An 11,008-nucleotide genomic window follows, 5' to 3' on the forward strand; every position below is an offset into this window, starting at 1 on the left:
ACAGAATTTCCACAGGATCCAGTGGTTCCATTCCCAGATACACACCTAAAGAACTGCAGACAGGCAATGAAACAAGTATCTGTGCATGAATGTTACGGCAAGGGTATTCAATAGACAAAAGGCTGAAATAATCCAAGTATCCATCAAAGGTGAAGGGATGGAGCCAGGCCAAGGGCTCACATCTAAAATCCTGCCTACTCAGAAGGAAGATATCCAAAAGGACCTCAAGTTTGAAATCAGCCAGACAGAGCAAGACAGTCTGAGAAACTCCCATTTCCAATTAACCAGCAAAAATCTGGGCTGAAGGCATGGTTCAAATGGTTAACCGAGCAAGGCACCAGAATGCAAGCCCCAGTTATTAGCCCTCAAAAAAGTTAAATGGATAAACAAAATGAGGTATATCCTTCCTTCTAATGTCATATTTTTTTATCTATAAAGCAAGATGAAATTCTGACATATGCTATAATATGTACAAACCCCCAAATATATGGTAAATGAATTTTCTGAAACACAAAAGGGTCATATACTGCCTATTTATATGAAGCCTCCGAAACAGTAAATCCACAAAGACTGAAAAGAGATTAGTAGTTTCAGGCAATGGAAGGCAGGAGGACTAACAGCTGAGCACTTAATGAGTGACAGACTTCCTTTGTAGCTGATGAAAACACTTCAGAATTAAGAGATGGTGGCTGCTTGAACTGAACACACTAAATGTCACACTGAAGTGAACAGTTTTAAATGATTAATTACGAAGGCTAAGGTAGAGCTTATCATGCTCAAGGCCCTAGGTTAATCACTAGCACCAAATAGAAAAGGAAACAACCAAAATGGTGTAATGTGAATTTTACGTCAATTTTCCTAAGTGTGCACAAAAAATCACTTATACTTTAAAGATCAGCACATTATTTGTTGAGAAATATTCATGTAAAAAGTGCAATTTCTAAAATATCTCTTCAGAGAATAGCTAAGAAGAAAATGGATGAGACAATGGAAAGTTGTAAAATTATAAGGTGTGATTTTTAAATTTAAGATTTGTTTACAATGTACAAAATTATTTTAGTAACAATATAAACAGAAAAAAAAACCCTACCATGTCTAGCATCAGCTTATGCTGAGTCTTTCTTCTCTTTGTGCCAGTACTAGGGCTTAAACTCACATGGCTTTTTTTTCTCAATGTTAGCACTCAATCATTTGAACTATACCTCCACTTCCAACTTTTCTCCTGTTAAGAATCTCATGGACTTTTAAACCTGAGCTGGCTTTGAACTGCAATCCTCAGATCCCAGCCTCCTGAGTAGCTAGGATTACACATGTGAGGCACCAGTGCCCGGCTTATGCTGAATTTCCCCTATACTCTGCTGAACTCACCTTGCTACAAAAATTACACCTTTAATAATCACAGGACAATAAATGTAAGAAAGAGCTCCTAAAACTCAGTACCTCCATCCATTCCTCTTGCTTTTAGCTCTACCAATAGACCAACCAGAACACCACTCCTCTTACCCAGTAGGGGAGCTGCTGGTCAGCCATGAACGCTTTGGGACTAGGTTCTGACTTGCCATTACTGGTCCACATTTTTTTCCATGTAATGTATTTTTCATATCCATCTTTATGGCTGCAAACAATCAAAATGAACAGATCAGGTTGTAAGTGAATCATGTTTCCAAAATATGACACAGGATAATGAATCTTATATGAGGGGCTGGGAATGTGGCTTAGTGGGAAGAGCGCTTGCCTAGCATGCATGAAGCCCCGAGTTCAATTCCTCAGAACCGCATACACAGAAAAAACCAGAAGCGGAGCTGTGGCTCAAGTGGTAGCGTGCTAGCCTTGAGTACTCAGGAACAGGGACAGTGCTCAGGGAGAGTACCCAGGCCCTGAGTTCAAATCCCAGGACTGGTCGAAAAATAAGTAAATCTTACGTAAGGTACATTACTACACTTGGTACATGGGAGGGAAGTGAGTATGGCTCATATACCACAGGCTGTCAGAAGGGGACATCCCTGTGTTTTAGTATGAAACGCTAGTTAGAAGGGCAGAGTATTAATAGAAGAATTAGCTTATATTTTCAAAGGTGGAAAGGATGGCTATTAAAATAAGAAATATAGATATATAGCCATTAAGGACACTCATTTAAGGGGTTGCAGGCATAGTTCAGGTGGTAGAGTGCCAGTCAATAAGTGAAAGGGTCAGATATCAAGTTCAAGTCCCAGTCTTAGACCAAAAAATAGAGATATTCAATTTGAACCCACTACCCACAAAAAAATCCCAGAAAATGACACTTTAATCCAATTATATGGGTAAAAAAAAACCAATTTGCTTCAAGATAACCTCGAATCAAAGAAAAAGACTCAGGAAGAATTAAATCATTTTGGAGCTAAGCATAGTAGCACACGTTTATAATCCTTGCATTCCAAAGGCTGACGCGGGATTTTGAGTTTGAGATCTGCTTGGACTATATAATTATACTGTATCAAGAAAGAAAAGAAAAAATAAGGAAAAAAAATGGTTCGCACTTGTTAACCCTAGCTACTCAAAAAGCTAAGATCTGGAAATTAAGTTTGACGCCAGATCAGGCAGAAAAGTCAGAGAGACTCCATCTTCAAAATAACAAGCAAAAATAGCAGGTTTAGAGGTGTGGCTTAAGTGGTAGAGAGCCCAGTCATGAGTACAAGGCTCTCAGTTTAAAAAAAATTGAATAAAAAATTTTGGAATAGGGCTGGGGATATAGCCTAGTGGCAAGAGTGCCTGCCTCGGATACACGAGGCCCTAGGTTCGATTCCCCAGCACCACATATACAGAAAACGGCCAGAAGCGGCGCTGTGGCTCAAGTGGCAGAGTGCTAGCCTTGAGCGGGAAGAAGCCAGGGACAGTGCTCAGGCCCTGAGTCCAAGGCCCAGGACTGACCAAAAAAAAAAAATTTTGGAATAGAGCTAAACATTACTTGGAGGGGAACTTGTACCATTAAATGCATTTATTAGGGGAAAAAATCACAAATAACTTTAAGCTTCTACCTTAGGAAACTAGAGAATAAAAAATTAAACCTAAAGAAGGCTAAAGTTTGGGAAGTTAAAAAAGTTATATAGTCTAATTAAAGATAGAAAATCAAAGTCTGATTTCTCCAAAATTTCAATAAAATTTCTTTACCACCTACTAGGATATCTGGGGGTGGAAATAAAAATAAGGGATGGTCGTCTGGCTGTCCAGTACCTATCTAACTGGTAGCTTCTCTCCTGTTAATTCTGTAACACAACCACTCTGCATTGTGACAGAATAGCCAAGCAGCTTAGAGAACTTCCAGAACTTGCTCTAGATGTAGCATATCTCAATGACACAGACTAGTGGTAGACTACAGTAAAAGACTTGTGGTGGGTAATTTTTGCATTCTGAGCATACGTACTCATAAGCACACACCAACTATAGGACCAAATTCCTGGCCAAAGCCAAGGCTGAAAACAGTCCAAAAATCTAGTAAGCCTAAAAAAGCCTTAACTGCTCCATGACTGCCTTTGCCACGGCCCCTCCACCAAGGAAAGAAACCTCTATTAGTGAACAAACCTTCTATAGTAATGGTCAAAACACTCGTTACAGAAATGTTCCCCACAGGAAAGGTGATACCATCGTGATGTGTAGCCATTTTTGGCACATCTGAAAATAACAAAATTTGTGTTAATGAATAAATACATCTCAATTAAAAACACAAAAATATCTATCATCCTGGGCCCATTTCATAAGATCTCCACTGGCTTACTCTTGGGCCATGACCTAACAGGGAAAACTGAAATGGATGACTAACACAGAATACACGCTGATGACCCTTTGTCTCAAATGACTGGGACCAGAAAGGATTTAGGTGTCAGAATATTTTCAGACTCTGGAATACCTGAATATACTGAATGAGATCTTAGACAAGGGACCCAACCTAAACATAAAATTCATGTCTTTGGCTGAGAATATGGCCTAGTGGTAGAATGCTTGCCTGGCATACGTGAAGCCCTGGGTTTGGTTCCTCAATACCACATAAACAGAAAAAAAGCAGGAACCTTCATTAAGGAGCTGGGAATATGGCCTAGTAGCAAGAGTGCTTGCCTTGTATACATGAAGCCCTGGGTTGGATTCCCCAGCACCACATATACAGAAAACGGCCAGAAGTGGAGCTGCAGCTCAAGTGGTAGAGTGCTAGCCTTGAGCAAAAGCAGCTCAGGGACAGTGCCCAGGCCCTGAGCACAAGCCTCAGAACTGGGGGAAAAAAATCATGTCTTATATCCACCTTACACACATAGCCTGGAAGTAAATTTTATACAAAACTTAGTGTGCCTGTGTTCTGACTGAGGTCCAATCACACAAAGTCGGGGTAGAATTTTCCACTAGTAGCATGATGCTCAATCTCAAAAAAGTTTCCAAATTTAAAGCATTAAGTATTTAGAGATGCTGTACCAGGAATACCCAGGGAGGTTGCAGGGGAGCTAACCTGGCTGGCTGGCTGCCTGGGGCACAGGAATCTGACTAGGTCCCCCAGGAGCACTGGTGGTATTACAGGAGTGAAACATGATGTACTGGGCTTGCTCTAAGTGCATGCATGTGACAGAGTCTATGGATAACCTCTGGCCCAAAACTGAGCACTGAACAGAACTGGCCAGTTGCCACCTGCATGTCAAGCAGGTGATCTGGCAACACAATTTATCAAAGAGCTGATGAAAGGATGAGGATTCACACTACTATGAGCACGGCCACTACCAACTCTGTTGAAAACAAATGGGGCTCGGAAGTGTGGCTCAAGCAGTAGAGCACCATGTGAAACTTAGTTAAGTTTTAATCAACCTTAAGCCTTGGTTGAAGAATCTTTCCTGTCTGGAAGTTACAGGTCTTCTTTGTGCCACCCCAGCAAAAATGGCGGGACTACTATTAATTACATAGTTGCTATGAGACCTGTACATGGATGGACATGGGAAGAAAAGACAAGTGACTTGATGGAGAAGTAAAGTAGGGTGACAAGCAACACATACTGGTACCCACTAGGAGTTCAAATCCTCTGTCCTTGCTACCATCAGAGCCCCATCTCACCCCACCCCCACCCCAGAACAGCATCAACCAGGATCCATTGCAAAGACGACACTCAATTACAACTGACTTCAGTGTGGTCCCTCCCATAAGGCTAGGTAGGAAGCAGACTGTGGTGAGCAGCAAATGTCTGAGCAACGTCTCTATTATTAGATGGCTTACAGTATCTGTATCTATCTTTAGGAAAACTATCTTCAAGAATGGTATGGTATTCCCATAAAGCACGCAGTCATGGGCAAGAGAGCCAAGGCCCTGGGACAAACCTTTCAGAAGCACTTGCAAAGCACACAGGACAGGCTGCTGTGCAGCCTGCCTTTTCACATTTTCTGTACTTCTTCTCTGACATGCCATCTTCCTCCTCATCTATTGGCTCTGTCACTTTCTTCTTTGCCTGTGAGAGAAGCAGCTGAGGTTAAGATTTCCTGGGATTAAGCCAGTTACCAGTGGCTCACTCTTGTGTTCCTAGCTACTCGGGAGGCTGAGATCTGAAGATCTGCAGTTCAAAGCTAGCCTGGGCAGAAAAAGTCCATGAGACTCTGATCTCCAATTAACCACCAAAAAGCCAGAAGTCAAGGTGTGGCAAGTGGTAGAGTATCTGTCTTAAGCAAAAACAGAAAAAAAAAAAAAAAAAAAAGAGCAAAACCAAACCTCAGTTACAGTGCCCAGGCAATGACTTCAAGCCCCAGTAACCCACACATACATACACACAAAAAGACTTCCTGTGACTGACCAGGGGTGATAGCAGCAAAAAGTATACCACCAAAATCATGCATTGGGAGTTCAAAATGTGAAGGTAAACAGCAGACAGGGGCTGACCAGTCTTAAAACTTTCCCACAATTGCACTATGCAAATAACTCACTACCTTGCCAGAAATCTAGATAGCACTTTAATGATACCTATCTAAGAACAAATAAATCACAATGGGCTTTCATGGCAGTGCTATCATTTTTAAAGGTTTTTGGGGTTTTTTTCCCCTAGCCAGGCACTGGGGCTCACATCTGTAATTGCAGCTACTTGAACACCTATTCAGATGCAGTCCCAAGACAGCCTAGGGAAAAAGCCATCATAAGACCCCTTCCCAACCAATAGTTGGACAAAGTGACAGATGCCCGATATTCCACTTATGTGAGAGGCTGAAATTGGAAAGATCGGGGCTCCAGGCTAGCTCTGGCAAAAAGTTTATGAGACCCGCATTTCAACAGAAAATGCTGGGTGTGATGGTGCACGCCTTTCATCCCAGCCTTAGCACGAAGGAACCATAGGAAGACCACAGTTCAAGCTAGTCTGGGCAATAAATAAATAAATAAATCCCAATCACAAAATTAACAAAGGATTGCAGATGTGGCTCAAATGATACAGCGAAAACCCAGTAAGCTTGAAGTCTCAAATCCAAACCCTACTAACACCCGAAAAAAAAAAAAATTTCCTTAAGACAGTTCAACCTTGTCACTATCATAGATGAAAAACCCTAGAAAAACTGTTAGAGCATTCAATTTTTACTAAAATACAGTCTCTTCCAAAAAGAGTCCTGCAGAGCAGGATGCAGGTAGCTGATACTTAGCTACTCAGCAGGCTGAGATCTGAAGATCAAAGTTCAAAGCCAGCCTGGGCAGGAAAATCCATGAGACTCCAGTTAACCAGCCAAAAGCCAGAAGAAAAGCCATGGTTCAAATGGTACATCACTAACCTCGAGCTAAAAAACTTAGAGACAGTGCTCAGGTTCTGAGTTCAAGCTCCAGGACTAGCACCACCCCCTCCCCCCCCAAAAAAGTCCTACAAATAACCCTGTAACAACGTTCACCACTATGCCTGTGAATGGCCTCCTGGCCAAGCATGACCTTGCCATAGCATCCTCTCTGGAAGCAAGCACCTGGTCTCCCATCATCTCATGCTGATTCACATTCTATGCCTTCACCCTCCCGGTATCCTCTGCCAAACACCCTACTATGGGCACCAAGGTCACTTTATCACAAAGCGGTATTGCTGTGCTGAGCATTTCTCCACGACTTGGCAAGCAACTTGAGGACTGGGGCTTTCTTCCCATCTCCAATTCTCCAGTCCCATTCACAGAACTCTGCTTTGCTCAACCAAGCTCCACCAAATGAACAAGTTGGGTTAATACCTGCCTACCGGAGCTCCTCAAAGGCAAGCAATCCTGAGAAAGATCAAAAGTGGCTGTTCTTTTTTTTGACCTGCCCCGGGGGGCTGCCATTGTATTTGACAATCTGCAAAAGAAAATAAAGGTCAGTCATAAATACTAACATTGGCTAATGTGGCAGGTGATTACATAAGACAACATATTTAAAGCACGAATACTGCCATAAATATTCAATAACTATTATCCACTACCACTATACACATTTAAAAATGAGACTCCAGCTGGGCACTAGAGGCTTACACCTGTAATCTTAGTTACTCGAGGCGGTGAAATCTGGAGGATAGCAATCAGAAGCAGGAAAGTCTGGAACACTCCCTTCTCTCCAAAATAACCAGCAAAAAGGAAAATAAACCTACATGTAATGATCCAAAAAAAATTACGCATCAAAAAAATTCCACAATTATCTGTAAACTTGGATTAAGAAAAAAACCTAGTTTTTGTTATGTGCCTTCATTTTGCTGTGTTTTCTTATCAGTTCCTGTTTTTTTACGCCTTAGTGTAGTTTAATAACTCATTCTCTTTTAGTAAGATACACGTAGTAGGCACTCTGTCTATGGTCCCTGCTCAACAAAAGAATCTTGTGTAATAGAAGCACTTCATTGTTTTCTACTAGAAAAATCTTACAAGTTCTCAAACTAGTCTATCAACATCAGTTACAAAAACTAAAATCTAAATTATGCATGAGACTGTGGGCTATTCAAATTTTTTTCACTAAGGAAGAAAAAATACTTGGCATAAGTAATCAATAGATGGATTTTTAATTATGTCGTCTTTCCTGGCCCATCCTTTTACCACACACACAAAATGAAGGATGAGAAACCAACATAGAGATTAGCAAGTAGGAAGCAGAAATGCAGTACCCTAAAATACAAATTCCACATAATCTGTATCTTGTTGAAAAGCTGGGAGGATCTCCTGGCTTCCTATGTATGAATTTTACTACGGTCCACAAGACTGTTCCCTCCAAGATGATTAATGGCAGGTGAAAATGTTTTGCCATTACTCTGACTTTGAGAAACTGTGACATCAATATTAGAGATGGTTTTCCTTTAGCTTATCTCTTCGCTTTCTTAAAACCAATATAGTGGTAGTGCAAACACATAAGCCACAGGTTTCAAAATGCATTATAATTATTTTAAAACAGTACCACCCAAGGAGGCTGCACAGTGGGAAATTGGAAGCACAACTCAGTATGCATGAGGCCTGGGTTTGATCCTCAGCACTGAAATGCACTGTCATTTAGTTCTACCCCATTGGCTGAAATGCTAAAGCAATAATTTTTTTTTTTAATCTACTAGCTACTCAGGAGGCTGGGATCTGAAGATAGAAATTCAAAGCCAGCCCAGGCAGAAAGTCTATGAGACTTTTATGTCCAATTAATCACCAAAAATGCCAGAAGTGGAGCTGTGGCTCAAGTGGTAGAGTGCTAGCCTTGAGCAAAAAAAAACATCAGGGACAGTGCCCTGGCCCTGAGTTCAAACCAGAGGACCAGCAAACACATGCACACATACAACTTTCTTCTACCTACATAGCCATCTTGTATTCAATAAAGGTTTTTCTACTTTCCCATTTGTATTTTCAAAATGCTGTCCAACCTAATAACCATTCATATAAATTTTAACACAGATGAAGACATATAAATCTCTTCGTTTATACATAAAGCACATATTCATAAAATGAACTACAAATAAAGAATGTATAAATATATATTTACAAATGCTTAGGCTATGTATTTCAGAAATACATAGGATATGTAAGCATAATAAAAACATCTGAAGTCAATGTCAAGTTTAGAACTTTCACAAATGAAATAAACCAGGTTTGTGCAACGTTTTAACCTAAGAATGATTGCACTCCCCAAAGCATGCATGCTTTCTAGAAATTTCATGGAATACTTCGCACACTGGAAAATATGTACTTCATGCAACAAATATAACTCAGGGAAAGGTTAAACAGAAAATGAAAATATGAACTATAAAAGCCATCATTAAATCTGAATGATCGTTTTAAGGTAGCTCATTTTCACCTTGAATTATGAAATCAGTAGTTACCTGCTTCTATTCCTTTTAGGAACTTAACATTTAGTTCCACTATTGGTAGGCCCTTGGGTCTCAAAATGAAGGGAAAAAAAGAATTTAAGGTTGCAATGACTCAAATTTAGTGCTTTTAAGCATCTTAAAAATACTTAAATCTCACTAATTCTAACTAATATACTATCTCATCAGGTTCTTCAAATTAAAAAGACAGCAAACAAAACGAAATCCATCTGCTTAACGTTCAACATTCTATAAGCACATTTCTTCCTAATTTTAAATTCAGAGTTTTGGTTTTAACTCCCAGGTGTTTCTAATCACGTTCATTAAAGAGTTAACACACTTGCAGAATGACTGAAAATATGAATCAGAGGGACTCTAGGATAGACTTAAAAATTAAGTGGGACCCTCAAAACTTCTAAAAATAGGACAAGCTACTAGAAATTTCTCCGGAGAAGTGGGTCCACTAAAAGGGCCATTTAAATTAAAGGAAAGGCAAGATTACTACCTTAATAATCTTACTCCAATTTTTCAGAAATATGGATCCAATACCATGATTAAATTACTCCATACCCAGTTCAATTAAGTCAACCGTGAATTCCCATTTCCCTGTTCGTCTTTTCCAGGCAACAATTAATTAGTGACGGTAATTTTCTCAAGTGTTTCCTGAAGAAACCCCACCTCCCTCTGATCTTTTACTATAATGGATTTTTTTTAATGGCAAAGCGTACCCATGTACAAAATGGGAGTTCCAATCCCATCCCCACCCTCAACTCCCAGTGGTCTATGGAGTCCTGGCAAACTCACCCAGAAAAAAAGGCTGGGCCTCTGGCTGGGTTCCAGATCGCTGAACCCCAACTTTCCACAGCTGGGCCTGCCCCTTCCTTTCCTCTCTCATCAGGCAGCTGCGGGCTGTGGACGAACTAACAGCCACGCTAACCTGGCTGCCCCTTCGCCGGTGCCCAACCCCAGGGGAGTCACCCCAGCAACCCCGCAGATCTAGCCAGGTCTCCCCGCACCCCACGCGTCCCCAGGGCTACACCTACCAGCAAGCCCGCGCCGGCACCCCGCCGCCACCCGACGGCGGTCCGGGACTCTCCGAACGCGGGGTTCCCCACCCCAGGTGAAGGGCTCTCACTGCCCCCCCCTCAGGAGGGAGCCCCAAGAATCCAGGTGCCAGCTGCAGCCGCCTCGCAACCCCAACGCTTCCCCGTGTCCTCTCCCACCACGACCCCCGGGGCTCACCTTTGCGCGGAAGAGGTGCACCGAGTCTTGGGGTGAAGGCGCCGCTGAAGAGAAAGGAAAACATTTCAAGGGGTTTGGAAACCCAGCCGACTGCAACGCCCGGAGAACCCCGTCACCACGACCCCCCCAGCCCCAGCCCCCCCCCCCGCACCTGCGTCCCACCAGGGGGCCCTGGGGCGCCAGTCCTCCTCCCCAGCCCGGGCGAGGGGTGCAGCTCACCTGGAGGAGGGGCGCTCGCGCACCCCAAGCCCGGCCGCTTTGTGCAGCGCTGTCACCCGAACTCCGCCGCCGCCGCCCCCACGCCGCTCCCCGGGAGCCGCGAGTCACCCCACCTGGGAGCGCGCGCCGCGCCGGGCGCAGCTACCCACGCCCCTCCGGAGCCGCGCGCACGGGACAGCGAGGTCCGCGCCCGCCGGCCGCAGCCCCCGCGCTCGGCCGCCCCCGCCACCACCGCTTCCGCCCCTATCACGGCGTGACCCGGGGTGGGAGGAGCCAGCGGGACCAGTGAGC

At 43.0% G+C, this 11,008-nt stretch overlaps 1 protein-coding gene across 1 annotated transcript in view; it reads right to left on the bottom strand.

Annotated features, from left to right (window-relative positions):
• Kdm1b (lysine demethylase 1B) overlaps positions 1–10,903 on the bottom strand; it is a 48,070-nt gene extending 37,167 nt beyond the window's left edge. Inside the window, exons 1-6 of the mRNA XM_048348404.1 lie at positions 10,831–10,903; positions 10,499–10,542; positions 7,185–7,287; positions 5,325–5,452; positions 3,559–3,648; positions 1,504–1,615 (exon numbers count right to left, since the gene is read on the bottom strand). Coding sequence (XP_048204361.1) covers positions 1,504–1,615; positions 3,559–3,648; positions 5,325–5,452; positions 7,185–7,274 — 420 coding nt within the window. The 5' untranslated portion in view covers positions 7,275–7,287; positions 10,499–10,542; positions 10,831–10,903. The remainder of the gene's footprint in view (positions 1–1,503; positions 1,616–3,558; positions 3,649–5,324; positions 5,453–7,184; positions 7,288–10,498; positions 10,543–10,830) is intronic.
• Positions 10,904–11,008: the final 105 nt, after the last annotated feature.

Source organism: Perognathus longimembris, chromosome 6 (genome assembly GCF_023159225.1).
Source record: "Perognathus longimembris pacificus isolate PPM17 chromosome 6, ASM2315922v1, whole genome shotgun sequence".
NCBI lineage: Eukaryota > Metazoa > Chordata > Mammalia > Rodentia > Heteromyidae > Perognathus > Perognathus longimembris.